At 46.3% G+C, this 16518-nt stretch overlaps 1 protein-coding gene across 1 annotated transcript in view; it reads right to left on the reverse strand.

Moving 5' to 3' along the window:
- Positions 1-15014, reverse strand: part of EDD1 (glycine-tRNA ligase) — a 66909-nt gene extending 51895 nt beyond the window's left edge. The window contains exons 1-9 of the mRNA XM_078585680.1: positions 14685-15014; positions 3827-3877; positions 3400-3467; positions 3097-3178; positions 2924-2987; positions 2010-2065; positions 1830-1907; positions 1284-1358; positions 1135-1205 (exon numbers count right to left, since the gene is read on the reverse strand). Coding sequence (XP_078441806.1) covers positions 1135-1205; positions 1284-1358; positions 1830-1907; positions 2010-2065; positions 2924-2987; positions 3097-3178; positions 3400-3467; positions 3827-3877; positions 14685-14954 — 815 coding nt within the window. The 5' untranslated portion in view covers positions 14955-15014. The remainder of the gene's footprint in view (positions 1-1134; positions 1206-1283; positions 1359-1829; positions 1908-2009; positions 2066-2923; positions 2988-3096; positions 3179-3399; positions 3468-3826; positions 3878-14684) is intronic.
- Between the last annotated feature and the right edge of the window lie 1504 nt (positions 15015-16518).

Genomic DNA, 16518 nt, shown 5'->3' on the forward strand with positions numbered 1-16518 from the left:
GGCAGCTTGCTGCTGCGCGGCTTGCTGCTGTGCGGCTGGCTGTGAGGAGGGAGGGAGGGTGAGATCAAGGGATCTCAAACCCTAAAGGGTGATGTCAAAACCCTAGAGAGGAGAGGGAAGATCAGGAGCCCTAGAGCTCTGATACCATGACAAACCCTAGAGAGTTTGGAGGAGAAGAAGGGTCGATGGAGGTTGAGAAATGAGAGGATAGATTGACATAAGGAAGTAAGTGGCTTACATTAGGGTATTTATACCCTATGAGAGAGAGGAAATAAGAGCTCCTAAAGGGCTTATAGAATAGGGCCCAAGAGGAGGATAAGCACTTAACTAACAGTATTCCTTAGCGAACATTACTTGTTTCATCTATTCATGCACAAGATATGCAATCACACCAGACATCATGTATTATAGAATTCATATGTGTGACGCCCATATCAGCCTCACTTTCTTGCTCACTTCTTTTCTCTTTCTTTTTCCTTATATTTATGGATGAAGGATTTTTTGTTCTTCATGCTATTAGAGAATTGCTGCCCCTTAAAACCATAGCTTTTACAGATATTTAATATTAAAATGAAACATCTAATGCTTCAAAACCAGGAAAAAAACTCCAGGATTTCCAATTGTAAGAGTAAGGGCATCATGTGACTGGTCATTTTTTATCAAAACATAAAAAGAATGAATGGTTTCCCTTCATCATCCTTCCAATGAGTAACCTAAAACTAAATGAATACAGCAAGTGAAACATTTTTAGGGCAGTACTGAAATTCCATTCTGCTCAGCTGTCTAAGCAAAAAATCTGCACAAGCACATGTTGACAGAACTGAAATCAAATTCACTAAAAGCTAATGATTCATCAATGAGGATGACATCATGAGAAGCCGCATATTCATGAAACGACTCCATTTAAAATACATTTTATAACACTAGTGGAGAAACATCTCCTTCAGGGATTGAAAAAGAAACAGCCTTTCGTGCAATGTCAAAGTCCAACATATTCTATACTTTTGGCAGAATTTGGGGGATTAGTTAATCTGACGTCCACAGCAGTAGTATCAGAAATTCTAAGAGTTAAGCAGCATAATAAATGTTATTTTTTAAACATAAGCAGCATAATAAATATGAGACTATGCTTACTCATTCTCAAGGAAAAGTTCTCCGTATGTGATGCCGTCCGTGTACATAATTTTCTTGAAATGATCTACCCCCTGTAAAAATCTTGAAATGAAAATTTCTGTTGATATCCTAAGCAATCATTCAATGAAAAAAATTGAAAGTTTGCTCACCTGAAGCAGCATAAGAATTCGTTCCAGACCATACGTAATTTCTACAGAGACTGGCAACAATGGAAGACTTCCAGACTACATGATTCAAAAAAGCACAATTAGGGGCAACTAACCATAGATGTCAAACTAAGAATCATTCGCAGGGACCCAAAGCTTGTCCAGAATTACAATTTCCAGACCAAGAACTGAAAGTTGGAAGACTAAAATATAAGTTTGCTGACATAGCATCAATGATACAACTGAATTATATGAAAGAAGGCTTACCAAATTGACATAAATATTAGGAGGAAATAAATGCCCCTTCTTTTCATAAAAAGATAAAGCACTGCAGCTATAGTGAGGAGGATAACAAATCCTAACAAGGTAACCCCAGGTTCATATTAATAAGTTGGACACATGCTAAGGTTTCTTTCAATAAAACAGAAAATTAGATCACTGAGTCCTCAAGAACAAGAGTTTTGAGACTAATCAGAAAATCATCTCTTTACGAAAAAGAAGATCAACCAAAATAGGTGATCAACCCGAAATTAAATCAGATAATCATACCTGCTGGAAGTAGGTAAATTGAGTTATCTCCATCCCATCCATCCAGACTTCCCAACCCAGTCCCCAAGCACCTAATACCTGTGACAAATTCAGTCAATAGAATCAAGATAAGTCAAAAAGATTAGTTTAGTGTTGGAAGGATCTTTATCGTAGGTTTTTAGAAACAGAGTTCAGCCTTACAGGACTCTCCCAATTGTCCTCAACAAATCGAATGTCGTGGTCGTTAATATTAATACCTAATAAAGTGATAAAAAAAATTGAAGTCACGCAAGGATATTAAAACTCTATGGAAAACTTGAAGGTACCTTGGGGATCTGAGATAAGCAAGTACGAGAAAAAAAGAATTTGCCACCAATTAATAAATTCAATATACAAGATACTTCAGGATCTCTTCAATGATGGGTACATATGGTGAGATTATATGTGGTACCCAGATCAAGGAACATGAAATCTACAACTATATAGAATTGGATCGAATCAAAATTGTTACATAGACACCCCTTTTTGAGATAGGATGGCAAAATGTATTTCTTGGATGCAGATGAGTTAATGCAGATCAGATTTCAGACCCAAGCCGACTTGAATAAGCCTGCGTAAAGCTAATCTAAAATAAACTTATCAGAGCTCATAAAGTCCGTACTCCTCTAATTTGGCTAGGTGCTTGTAAAGAGGAATCCTCAAATTAGTCTGGTGAGAGCGAACAAAGATATTTCCAGCAACTCCTGGGCACACATGGCCTTCTCCCTAAGAAGAATCCGCAGTGTCCATATACCATGAGAGTAACACAGATAAACAAGGATTTGATGTATTTGACCATTTAGAGTGCATGAATTTCTAATAAACCTGTTACAATTTGCATGTTGCAGCAAAATCAAGAAAATACTTGGTTATTGAACTAGATGACAGGAGCCGCGCCTATTAGATGAAAAAATGTTGTTGACTCTATGAAACAACACGGAAGCATCATAGGGAATATAGGTTCATGTTTTGAGACAGATTTCAACAAAACCGGGAAGATAACTGTGTTATAAGAATATAAACCACCGTCATAAAAAAGAGAGTCAAAGATATCTGTAACACAAAACAATCCCCACCTAGTGCAGAAAGACTATGAAGAAAAAGGTCCTGTGAGTTTCCCGGATCAGGCTTCAATATAACCTGAAAGTGTGAAATTTGACATCAAAATTGTGTATCACAGTAGTGCAAATAATTTGGAGGACTTGAGGAGCATGACGGCATCTGGAAAAGGCATACAGATTATTTGAACCTGAAATTGAGTATGGCGCTGCAATCTATTTGGATTGTCACCATAACGACTATCGTCCGGTCTAATGCTGGGCTCCACATACCTTCAAGAAATTGGTCCACAAATTTTGGAGCAATAAATAGGCATATGGCTTCTTAAAAGGACAAATGAAAAAAATTATAGTAAAAAGAAATAAAATCGAACATCTGAAATGCCCAAAAAAATCCATCTGAGAATACAGGAGATCTAAATTAAATTATGTTAATGATTTTTTTTTGAAAACAAAAATTATGTTAATGATGGCAACATCTCTTTCAAACTTACGCAACATTCCAGGGTTCTGGGCCCAAGACCCTCAAGAAAGTCAAAGGATTCATTGTTCCAGCTCCAACCTAGTCAATAAAAGATACGAAAAAATCCATTAGCCACTCAATGAATGGAAATTTTGATAAAAATAATATAGAATAACTGAAGTACTTTTGTTTCCAGAAATATATAAGAACATTTTTAAAAGTATTATATATATGGAAATATATTATCAGAAAGATTTATGGAATAAGCCAGGGCAGTGACTGATTTTAGCCAACACATCACAGAACATATGTCCCAGATAAAAAATATAGTTGAAGATATATAATGTTTCATTCAAGCAATTATAACCACCTAAGGACTTAAATTCCATTGGAGAATAAAATATCGCACAGGGATGAAACATAGAAACGAATCTAAACATAGATTGATGAATTATTACCTCTGTATTGCTGCACTGCATTACAGCACATCCAACCGATGCCCAATACTCCTATGAACACGCTTAATTTCATCAGTATCCAGGAAAAGGATATGAATCCATAATGGAATTTGACACTTCCACACAATATGGGACAGATGAGATATAACTGTAGACAAAACAGAATCCCATGAAAAATTTCAAATATGTATCACATTAAGGGATATCAGAATAAATAAAAAAATTAAAACATCCTATTTAAGTTAACATTAATTATTATATCAAAAGTGCAAGTTATTAATGTCCTACTTCAGTCTGAATTATTATTATATGAAAGTTCAAGTTTTAAATCTTGGGAAACCTGGTTGGTCCTTTCCAATCTGCATTTCTTCCTGGACGGCAATTGATGGTGCAATTGATCGATGGTGCAGTCGTTGCATCAGAAATCTTGAACACATGGAAAAGATTGAAAGTAAGAGGGTTCATGTGGAAAGCGGATTTTGCAAAGGCATACGACTGCCTAGACTGGGCCTTTTTGTGGTGCCGAGGTTTTCCAGCCGAATGGTTGGGTTGGACAAACAGATGTATTACATTCCACTCTTTGCGGTGCTGGTGAACGGACACCCCGAAGGAGGCTAGATTCAATCGTGATGAGGGGTTAGACAATGATGCCCTCTAGCCCCGCTATTCTTTGTCCTGACCATGGATGCTCTTGGCATCAGCACAACAGAGGCTCGCTCCAATGGGCTGCTACAAGGTTTTCGGACCCCCAGTTTTCCGGAAGGTATCCTCTTCTGCAATATGTGGATGCTACCAAGTTTTTCATAGAGGGGGAGGAGGAGGCTAAAAACATATCCATAACCGCGCCAAATAAGCTTTTGTTGGTTTCGGGTTATTGCAGGAGGAAGAAACCCTCTGTTTCAAAGCCTTGGGGACACCTAGTCGTTCGCTTCCCATGAAACATCTGGGTCTGCCATTGACAGGCGTTCGTATCAAATACCCCGACTGACTAAAGAGTATAAGTTTATAAGAGGATGCAACAAACCCTAATACGCCTACGCCTGCTGGCGGGACACAGGATGGGTGGGAGTGGATTGGCAGATCCTTCTCTGTCCGAGATGCTTATGCAAAGATCTGCTGCAAACATATAGGGGATAAATTGAGGATCCTCCACGTATGTCGCATCATACTGCAACAAGAGTTCCCCCTTAAAGTGATTTTTTTTCTGTTGGATGCTCCATTGACGAAGACTAGTGACGAAAGTCGTTCAAAAGAGATGGCTCCCAAAAGCTTCGGCGCAGTGTGCTATGTGCACAAATGATGAAAATTGCGTTCACCTCTTTTTTGGCTGCTTGTCAGCCAATCGCGGGGGTGGATGTTTCTCAAAGGAGGCCTTTTGGGACTCTATACAGAATGGAGCACTTATGGGACGAGAGGGCCGGGTCCGACCTTTTGCAGTGCTCTGGGCACTATGGCTGCTCATGAATGAAGTAATCTTCAACGAATAGGAAGCATGAACGGGCGATGTGGTACAAACAGCTGCGGGTTTACCTCTGCATGGTGTAAAAGCAAGGCTCTCGCTGGCCTTTTAGAAGGTTCACCGACTTTATCTGATCTCCCCTTCCTTTCTTTCAAAAAAAAAATGTTCAAGATTTAAACATCCAATTAAAGTCTGCAATCAGTTATCTGATTATCAATGAATTAGGGTAATGAACCTAAAAATAAGGATAATATGCCATACAGTTCCTGCACATTTTGGCAAACAAGTTAAGAAAAATGGGGCATGATAAGAACAACTTAGAAGGGGGCCCAGTGAGCTAGCCTGACGTTAGAAATGAAAAGAACGTCCAATTAAAAAAGATGCTTGCACATGAGCAATCTTCTATGAGAGACCTCATGGGGAGATCATTTAGGCTGCACTCTAGGCCTCGCTGCACATCATATGACACACACTTTTTCCCTAATCGTCGAGTTGTTTTACCCTTAGATAAGGCTTCACTTTTCCTCCTCTTCCTGTCTTCCTGAACTTGCTTCTGATATACCATCAAGAGTTCTCTCAGCCCATTTATTCTGATGGCGAGCATCTCTGTGACTGACCAGAATCTAATCTATGTAGTCCACATTCACTCCACCTCCTTGAAATTGGCTTCTTGTAATGATACGATCCTCTATCCCCAAGGGTATCTTAGGCATTTTAGCCCACTAGGAGCATCTCATGTGTAAGGTAGATTGCTTCCTTTTCTTATAAATATGTGTAGCCCTCCCTTGAGGAGGGTAGTCAAGACTGAAGTTAAGATTGGCCTCTTGGCTCGCTATCTCAATCCTCCTTGTCTCGGTCCTGTCCCCTTGACGGTCCAACGATTCCTTATCCTTGTGATCGTCTCACCGGATCTTCAGCCAGCTAGTCCCTGGTCGATCCCTGCCTCCTCTGTTTGAGCCCTCCTATCATTCCCGTTTCGAATCTCCTACCCCGGGAACTTCTTCCTTGCCTCGCCCTCTACTCTCCTTCCAATACGAACCTAGATCAAAATTCATATCATGTAACCATGATTTGTCTACCTTGAAATAAGTGGACAGCCCATCTGCCTCATTGGTCACCTATACAATTAGGGTGTGATCCAATAGTGGTCTAAGTAATGATCTCACATCTGCAAACAGGAAATGCTCCACCAACTCAACTGAACACAAGAACCTGAAGGAAGAACTTGAGAAGCCAAGGAGTATGTGCAATACAGCTGGCACATCCAGCTTCTCCATGGTGTGCTTCAGTAAGGATTCTGCAGTGTTTAGTTCTTCATGTTCTTCTGATGTGAATTTTAGTTTGTGAGGCTTCTCCCCTCTTTGGCAATTAAAGGGTGATTACTGCAGGAGGGAGACACTTCGAGCGGCTGGGATTGGAGATTTTCCTATTAGTGGCTTAGAAACTTACAAAATATTGACCATGTCCCTAAGATCAAGGCGCAACTTATTTCCCCTAGAGATTTGTGAAAGATGAATATTTTACTCTGACTGATACGTTCTTGAACATATCTATGCAATTTAACGAAATGAAAGATTGATCTTGAACGTTTGTTGACACTTCTTGAAAAATGTAACTGTCTCCAAGAATTGTTCGATATGATAGGATTGAAAGGGGGGGACGAGAGAGAGATAAGAGCTCGCAACTCTGGCGTGGTTGATCGCCTTCCCTTGGAGCAACAGCTTCGATTCCACGGGACAGAACTGCGATGCCTGGGAGAGATGTGAGAGGATGGGAAACAAGAGGAGGTAGGGTCAGAACGAGAGAGAGCAGGGAGTCAGAGGTAAGAGAGAATTCAGGGAAAGGTAGAGTGGCTTACGATGGGATTTCTTTTTCCTTCCCCCCTTCTTTTTTTCCCATACGTACATACGGGGAAGACGCCCAACGGTTTGGGCCTAATTGGGCCGGTAGAATGGCTTGGATGACTTACCGGGCCCCAGTCTAGCATAACAACGGCCCGGTATCATATCACAGACATGGAACTCTGATGTCGTTTTGTGTTTGACAAGAAGTTGAACTGAAGGATTTGATTATTTGAGGAGAGCCATGGCTTGTTGTGGACAGATGGTCACACTGCTGGGATGGTGGCAGTAAGTCAAGGCGACTCCACCAAGAACAAACTTTTACTGGTGAAGCAAGTGAAACTGTTTTATTGTCAAATAGGACATCCATCTTTTGAACTATTGGGGAATATATTTCCAGTTTTTTTCTCCCTACCGTGTCTTCTTGCCTCGAATTCTAACTACATCGGTTTGGTTCTCATGTATGAAGAACATTTCCTCATTGTGCGATCATTAGACCTTTGTTAGTGATAGACTATCCCTCATGGGCTAATGGGCCCTATTCTATAAGCCCATTAGCCCTATTATCCTCTCTCCCTCTTAGGGTACATATACCCTTACATGTACTCTGTTCAAGTTATGTTATTATCTTCTTCTTCTCTTCCCCAACATGGTATCAGAGCTCCAGAGCTCCTTCCCTAGGGTTTGACATCGCCCACCCGCAGCCGCCGTGCTCGCACAGCAGCCGCAGCCCGCAGCCACCGCAGCCCACAGCCGCCGCGCACGCACAGCAGCCACAGCCCGCAGCCGCCGCGCACGCACAGCAGCCGCAGCCCGCAGCCGCCGCGCACGCACAGCAGCCGCAGCCCACAGCCGCCGCGCACGCACAGCAGCCGCAGCCCGCAGCCGCCGCGCACGCACAGCAGCCGCAACCCGCAGCCGCCGCGCACGCACAGCAGCCGCAGCCCGCAGCCGCCGCGCACGCACAGCAGCTGCAGCCGCAGCACTGCCGTAGCAGCGCCGTAGCGGCACCATGCCGTTCACCGAGACCGACTTCCTGGAGAAGCCACTGTCCTACAAGGTGGCTCATCCGCTTCCGTCGGTCCCGGAGACGACACTCTTACGGGGCCCGAATCTACTCCCGTGGATGCGCTTCGTCGAGACCACCTTGAAGGCGCGCCAGCTCTTCAAGCATTGCACTGAAGACCCCCTTACCGTCGATCACCCACATTATGCAGCGTGGGATGTTGAGGACCAGTTCATCCTCGGCTGGATGTATGTGTACACCTTGGCTCCAGATTTCCGCGACCGTCTTCTGCATCAGAAAACGGTGAAAGGCTTCTGGGATCAGGTGCGCTCCTTCTGTGGCCTGGAAAGCGACTGGTGGCGTCTTTATTCCCTTGCAAGTCAGGCCAGCAATCTCCGTCAGAGGTCATTGACGATCTCTGAATATGCACTTGCCCACAAGAAGATGTGGGATGAAGTGGATTACTACCTACCGCCCGACGATCCGACGTCCAAGACGTTCCAGAATGTGCTTCTTCTGTGGATCATGGGCTTCCTCAGCGGCCTGAACCGCGAGTATGATGACGTACGTCGTCGTGCCTTGCACCGCAAGGAAGGTCCTCCTGCCCTCGAGGAGTTGGTGAAGGAGCTTCAAGAAGAGGAAAGCCACTTCCTCCTCCATGGGACTCCCTCCTCCGGCCCCCCGGGTGAGTCGACCGCACTACTTTCTGCCCTCTCTTCAGGTGGCAAGGCACCGTCGATCCTCCCTACGCCCACCTCCGCCGCTCCTCCAGCTGGGACGACGATTTGCTCGTATTGCGGCAAACCAGGCCACGGGAAGAACAAGTGCAAGAAGCGCCTGAATGACTGGCGAAAGAAGAAAGAGGCCGCAGAAGGCAAGGCCATGGTGGCCCATTCTGATTCCTCCTCCGCCAGCCCCTCCGCAGTGACCATGGACCAGCTTCAGGCAGATTTGGCCCGCCTCTGTGACCAGATGGCTGCCCTGCAAAATCCGTCCACGGCCTACTTCGGCGGCTTTGGTGCATCTTCCACTCCTTCATCTTCAGATGCATGGTACTGTGGCCATACGGCCTTCCACTCACCTGTCGTCTCCGATACGACTTGGGTCCTTAATTCGGGGGCTACCGAACACATGACCCCCAGCAATGCCGGGTTTGTATCATATGAGCGGCATCGTGGTGGCCGCACTGTCCTCACGGCCGGGGGTGGACGTCTTCGTGTGGCCGGAATCGGGGCAGTCTATGTGGACGGCCTTGGTGTGGTCTACAACATTCTCCATGTCCCTAACCTGCGGACCGTGCTTATGTCTCCGCAGCGCTTAGTTGATGCTATCTCCTGCTCCTTCCACCTACAACCTGACGGCATGTTTCTGTCTGACAAGGTGGGCCGGACTACATCGATTAGGCGGGAAAACGGACTGCCGATGCTGGACGATGGAGGCCGCTCCCAGTGCTTCATGGTGCACCGGACTCTTCACTCGGTGGCTGAGCAGCGTCGAGGACGCCTTCTGATGGAGCATCAGCGACTTGGACACCCACCTTTCTCCACTTTACAGCGTCTTTTTCCCTCGTGTTCGGGCGTGGACCTTAAGACTATACTTTGTGAACCTTGTCAGTTAGCCAAGCACCGCAGATCCTCCTTTGCTTCATCCTCGTCTCACACATCGACCCCGCTGTTCCGAGTTCACAGTGATGTTTGGGGGCCGGCCCCGCAGATCAGTCTGAAAGGGCACCGCTACTTTCTACTCTTTGTGGACGAAGCTACCCGCTATACATGGGTCTACCTCCTGACTGCGAAGTCGGAGGTTGCGCAGAATGTTCGACACTTTTGCGCCATGGTACAGACACAGTTTGGTCGAGGCATCCAGCGTTTTCATTCCGACAATGCCCGGGACTTCTTCAACGCTGACCTCGCCTCCTTCTTTGCCGACCGGGGCATCCTCCACGAGTCCTCTTGTGTGGCCACGCCCGAGCAGAATGGCATGGCTGAACGTCGCATCGGCTATGTTACCTCGGCGGCGCGGACATTGCTGTTGGACTCCAAGGCACCGGGGCGTTATTGGGGAGAGGCGGTTTTGACGAGTACTCACCTCGTTAACCGTATCCCCACCCCACTCCTGGAGTTCTCCAGCCCCTTGGACCGGATGACTGTGGCATTCCCGAATGCTTCTTTGCGGACGGGAATCTTGCCTCGTATCTTCGGCTGCACCACCTACGTCCATGATACTTCTCCCACACGCACGAAGTTTGATGCACGCGCAGTCCGGTGTGTGTTTGTGGGTTACTCTTCCCTCCAAAAAGGGTACCGGAGCTATCATCCGCCTTCTCGGCGGTTCTTCATCTCGGCAAACGTCACCTTTGCCGAGCATGAACCCTATTTTGGGGACTACTCTACCTCATCACGCCTTCCGCTGGATGAGGCTCCCTCGGCCCCCCCCTTGGGGCCAAGTCCGATCGTGGAGTCCACCACTCCCACTCCACCCTCCTCACTTCCAGATCTTTCTCCCCTTGATTCCTCTTCCTCACTTCCTCCTGAGGGTCCTTGGACGTGTCCTCTACCTCTTCTTCGTTACCTGCCCTTCCCCCTTCGGCAGCTCTCCCTCTCCCATTGGTCTCCGTTCCTCCTTCCGGCCCCCCATCCTTGTCAACCCCCGGTGCGTCACCCTCCTCTCTCGGTGACCAACCCTCGTCACCCCCCCCTCCCGGTCTACCCTCACCCTCCGGTGAGTCTCCTCCGACTCCCGGTGTGTCGTCTACTGCTCCTCCCGGGGAGTCCCCCATTGCTTCCGCTCCTTCTCCTGTCGATGGTGACGATCAGTTGGGGTGGCCTATGGCTCTACGGAAAGGGGTCTGTCAGTGCACTAAGGCCCCCCTCTACCCTCTCTCTCATTACCTCTCCTTTGACCGGCTGAGTCCTCCCTACCGGTTGTTCCTCACCCGCATCGAGTCGGATCTCGTTCCTCGACGCTTAGCCGATGCTATCGCTTCTCCCCATTGGAAAGCGGCAATGGACGAGGAGATGCAGTCTCTCCTCAAGAACCACACGTGGGACGTCGTTCCACTACCTCCGGGCAAGAGGGTAGTGGACTGCAAGTGGATTCATGCCAAGAAGCATCATGCGGACGGTACTCTCGAATGCCTCAAGTCTTGGCTTGTGGCTCGGGGGTTCACTCAGTCCTATGGCATGGACTACTTCGAGACGTTCTCTCCCGTGGCGAAGATGGAGACTGTCCGGCTTCTTCTGGTGCTTGCAGCGCACTTCCACTGGGCTATCCGCCAGTTCGACGTCAAGAACGCCTTCTTGCACGGCGACTTGACGAAGGAGGTGTACATGCAGCAACCCCCGGGCTGCTCACTCGGCCCCCCGGTCACGTGTGCCGACTGCGGAAGTCCCTCTATGGACTCAAGCAGTCCCCGCGCATGTGGTTTGGGAGGTTCTCCTCTGTTCTAAAGACCGAAGGGTACACTCAGAGCAATGGAGATGCCTCTCTCTTCTTCCGTCACCGCCCAACCGGTGTCTCTATTCTTGCCGTGTACGTCGAGGACATCCTTATCACGGGATCTGATGCTGCCGAAGCTGTCCGCCTCAGCACTGCCTTGGCTAAGGAGTTTGAGATCAAGGCCCTCGGCCTTCTTCGCTACTTCCTTGGCCTTGGGGTAGCCTACTCCCCCCGTGGGATCTTCGTCTCGCAGCAGAAATACGCCGTCGACTTACTGGCACTGACAGGGATGACTGATTGTGCGCCGGTGAGCACTCCCATTGATCCCAACGTGAAGTTGGGCAAAGGGGAGAATTCGCCGCTGACGAATTCCCACCGGTATCAGCAGTTGGTGGGGAAGCTCCTCTACTTGACGCACACTCGGCCTGACATCGCCTTCGCCGTCAACCTGCTCAGTCAGTTTATGCACTCCCCACGGGAGATTCACCATCAGGCCGCCCACCGGGTCCTTGCGTACCTAAATGGCTGCCCCGGAAAGGGCCTGCTCTTCCCTCGCAGCACTGACCGGACAGTGAAAGTCTACACTGATGCTGACTTTGCCGGCTCCGTTGTGGATCATCGGTCTACCACGGGCTACTGCACGTTTGTTTTTGGCAGTCTCGTCAGCTGGAAAAGTAGCAAGCAGGACAAAGTCTCCCGCTCTAGCGCGAAGCGAGTACGCGCACTCGCCGATGGGGCCTCTGAGGCCAGTGGATCTACGGCATCCTTCACGATCTTCGCGTGGAGTATGCTGGCCCGATTCACTTCTTCTGCGACAACAAGTCGACGATCGCGTTGGCCAAGAACCCTGGACAACAGGGCCGTATCAAGCACATGGAGCGCAACCGCTACTTCTTCAAGGAGCGAGTTGACGAAGGGATCTTTGACCTGGACTTTGTTGCATCCGTCGACCAGGCAGCGGACGTCCTTACCAAGGGACTCTCCCGCCCTCTTCTTCAACGTGCCGTCTCCAAGCTCGGTATGGAAGATATCCATACTTCGCTTGCGGGGGGGTGTTAGTGATAGACTATCCCTCATGGGCTAATGGGCCCTATTCTATAAGCCCATTAGCCCTATTATCCTCTCTCCCTCTTAGGGTACATATACCCTTACATGTACTCTGTTCAAGTTATGTTATTATCTTCTTCTTCTCTTCCCCAACAACCTTCCTTGAGGAAACTCTTATAATCCTTGATTGACCTTCTGGAACATATTTTCCTGATAAATTTAGTCGTATAAATATTGTACCAGAGTAAACACCTTCAAGGACTTTTTAAATAACACAATTTTGACCTCTTTTAACTGTGGGCCTGTCATTCATAAATCATCTTGTGTTAATTCACCACAGAAAAATGGTGCTGCGGAGAGGAAAATAGTCCAATTAATTTGGCATCACAATTCTTTCCTTCAATGGTGTCTTGTTCGGTTACTGTTTTTGTTTATATGCGCAGTCCAAGAGACAAGTTCATTCATAAGACCATAAAGTGTCTGTACCGTAACACATATCTTTTGGCCATATAAAGTGTCTTTGGTTATAAGAGTTTATGTATCTTCATTGGGTACTCTGCAACTCAAATAGGATATAAGTGTTACCATGCACCCACAAAGAAACATTTTGTCTCTCGATGTTACATTCAGTGAACACGAGATTTATTCAGAATCTCTAAGCTCAGAAGAATCTCTACTTGTTACCATGCATAAAACAACTTCATGCAGAGGAGATCTGAGAGTGCCAATTGCCAGCCCAGGTGTTACAGAGGGAGCAACAGAAAGTGCACTGATTGCCAGAACAGGTGGTGGAGATGGTGAACCTGAAGAGTATGATGGAGATGAACCATAACCTGCGAAGGAGAAGGGTTACCTTTGGAAACATGAGATCCTGCACTTATCCCAGAGTTAGAGCCAGGTGATAGTGAAGCCTCAACTGAAGAATGTGAAGGACTGTATTATATTGAGATCCAGTGGTCAGGTGGTCATAAATAACGTCATTTGATATGGGATATTGGGGAGTCAGAGTGCAAGTCTTTTTTCCTTTTCTAAGTGCAATAGGTTACCGGCCGGCAATGGACACAGAAACGGAGGCTCTTGATAAAAGTGATGTGTCAGACATAGTTGAAAAACCATGTGATAAACGAATAGTTGGATTCAGATGGGGTGAAATATAATGCCGATGGTTCTGTGAGTGACATAAAGCTCGATTAGTGGCAAAGGGATACACCCAATCATGTGGCATAGATCACTGTGAGACATAAGCACCAGAAGCCAATCTGAGGATTCTTGAAGATCTTTGCAGTATCTGGCTCCTCATATTATCATACTCAGGCCTAATTGACTTTCGCGTCTTGGGGGTGCATATTGGCTCGTCAATCTGAAGATTCTTTAAAGGGAAATAACAGTTGATTTCCCTGCACACTGATTTCATTCCATCACAGTTTTACCTCCCCGAACAAGATTTTCAGCTTTGACCGGTAGGCCATGCACGACCCAGGCATTGTGCTTGTTCCGGCAGCTTGTGTTCTCATACATTATGGACGACATAGTATTGAGTAGCCCACAATGAATATGGGCTTCCTCTGCCTCCATCGCTTGTTTGGTGGGTGGAACTGATCACTCATTCTCCTCTCACGCGATCAGCCAGAACCCTCCCCAGTAAGGTGAACTGTACAAACTAGTTCCATTTATGCAGCCATCCATTCACTCATTCAGCTAGAAAATCTTCCTTCGCTTCAACTTCGGCCAAATTCCAAAACGAAGACCATCAGAAAATTTCGATCAGAATTTCAAAACAACGCCTGATACGATTTTTCACCAGCATAATTCCTCATATTACTAATCACAAACTTAAAAACTAGAGAGTTTCTGCTCAAGAGACTCTTCCATGCCAATCTCGAATAATGCCCCTAAGATTACTAGCTTATTTTCATCAAACTCCACACAAGTTCCCACAATTCCAGCTCCCACGGCACGTTTGGAGAAGAATTATACCAACCCAGAAGCAAAGATCAAAGAAACCAAACCGAGACGGACTCTTGGACAGACATAACAATCAAAAAATGAAAATTACAGACGCCGAACCTGAAGCCGCTGAATGGCCTGCTGGAATGTGAGCACGGAGGGCGCACCCTCAGACTTCGAGTCCCTGGATAGAGTACGAGTGTCGGCGGAGATGCTCATGGCCTTGATTCCTCTTCTGCTTGGCAGCAGAGCGCGGCATCGTCGACCAAATGGCCGGCGAAGGCAGCTGCTGTGAATCCGTCTCTCAGAGAGACAGAAGCCGAAGTTCGCCACGCCGCGGGACTTCAAAGTGGAGAGAGCCAGCGGGAGAACGAGCGTCGCCATGGCCATTGGAGAGCTCGAGCTCTCCTCCCCTCCCTCCCTATATCACGTTATCTGTCCTCGTGTTTACTTCTCTCCTTGGCCTTTTAAATAGTTCTTGATTTTTGAAGATTTTTCAAGTTTTTTTTTTGTATTTAGCCATTTTCTATTTTTTCCATTGAATTTCACTAGGATCAATAAAACATCAACCCAAAAGGGACTTGGTTGAGGTAAAATTGTGTATATAGTGCACTTAGGGAACGGCAGCTGCCATCCGTCACGTCACACGTCACGGTGACGGCAACGTGACGTATGACGTGACAATGACGGTGACGAAATTAGGGGGCCGTGACTGTGATGGAGGGTCTCGGATTAGTGACGTGACGGGACGGCCGTCACAGATGAGGGATTTTTAAAAATGACCAAAAAAGCTTAAACATCATTAGATTTCAGCTTTTCAACGGCCGAGATTTCGCCACGTGGTGTCACTAACTCGATTTCTTGGCATTTTGCAGAAAAGTCCCTGCGTTAATTTGTGCGCTCAAAAGGATGTCGTCCAAAGATAATTGGAGATATGCCCCTCCAATTCTCTCTTCTCCGCATGGTTGTTTTTTCCATCACATGTGACGGTGATGCCGTCCAGTGACAGTGACATGACGGGGACACCGCAAACCATGATGGTGACGCGAACGTGACGGATTTTTCCAAAATCCTTGGACATGTGACGGATTGCCCTCCATCCCGGACGTGTCATTCCCTAAGTTCACTATCAGCCGAGATGACGACGGTCTGACGGTTCAGACTAGTTTTCATCCTGGCCAATGTCCCATTTTGTTTGGGTTGTCCGAAACCATCCCGTTTGGGAACCTCCCGTTGTGATATGGTGTGCCCGTGACACCCCACTTCTGTTTGACATCGAAAATGGAAAATGGTAGATGTTTTGATTCATAGAAATTATAAAATTCGAGAAAAAATGATTAATTGGAAATCTGGTGCATTTGTCCGCCATCCAACGCATGTGGACAGGATGTTTTATTCGTCAAAGAATGAAAGTATCGTCATGTCCGTATCGGGCAGACGAATTTCTGTCTTGTCAGTTTTCTGAGGCTCCTGATGGGATGGTTTTTTGGTCTGGGGATGACAATACCATACGTCCACTCCTATGCACTATAGTTGTGTATACCTAATTACTGCTTATCCAGAAATGTTTTACTTAGAAGTATGTTTCTGAATTGTTTACATGATGGTAATTTATTACTACATATATGAACAAGTAGTCAGATTGAATATTAACTTGTGAAAGGAAACATGGTGGCCTTTCTGCTGTAGTTAATAATCCTAGATCAGTTGTAATACTTGGATCAAACCCCCCCCCTTTAATTAAGAATTACAACTGTCATTGTTTCCCTAACTCAGTTTTTTGGAAACGCCTTTACCTCTTTATCCTGCAAGAATGGGGTATTTTTTTCCTTTTTGTACAAATTTATGTGTATGAGCATAAATCATTGAGAATGCTAGTTTTCTTACTCTGGGAAGGGGATTTGGTAATTTTTATGATTAATATCGCAATAAAATAACATATTTCAAACAAACA

Source organism: Wolffia australiana, chromosome 14, assembly GCF_029677425.1.
Source record: "Wolffia australiana isolate 7733 chromosome 14, ASM2967742v1".
Taxonomy (NCBI): Eukaryota; Viridiplantae; Streptophyta; class Magnoliopsida; order Alismatales; family Araceae; genus Wolffia; species Wolffia australiana.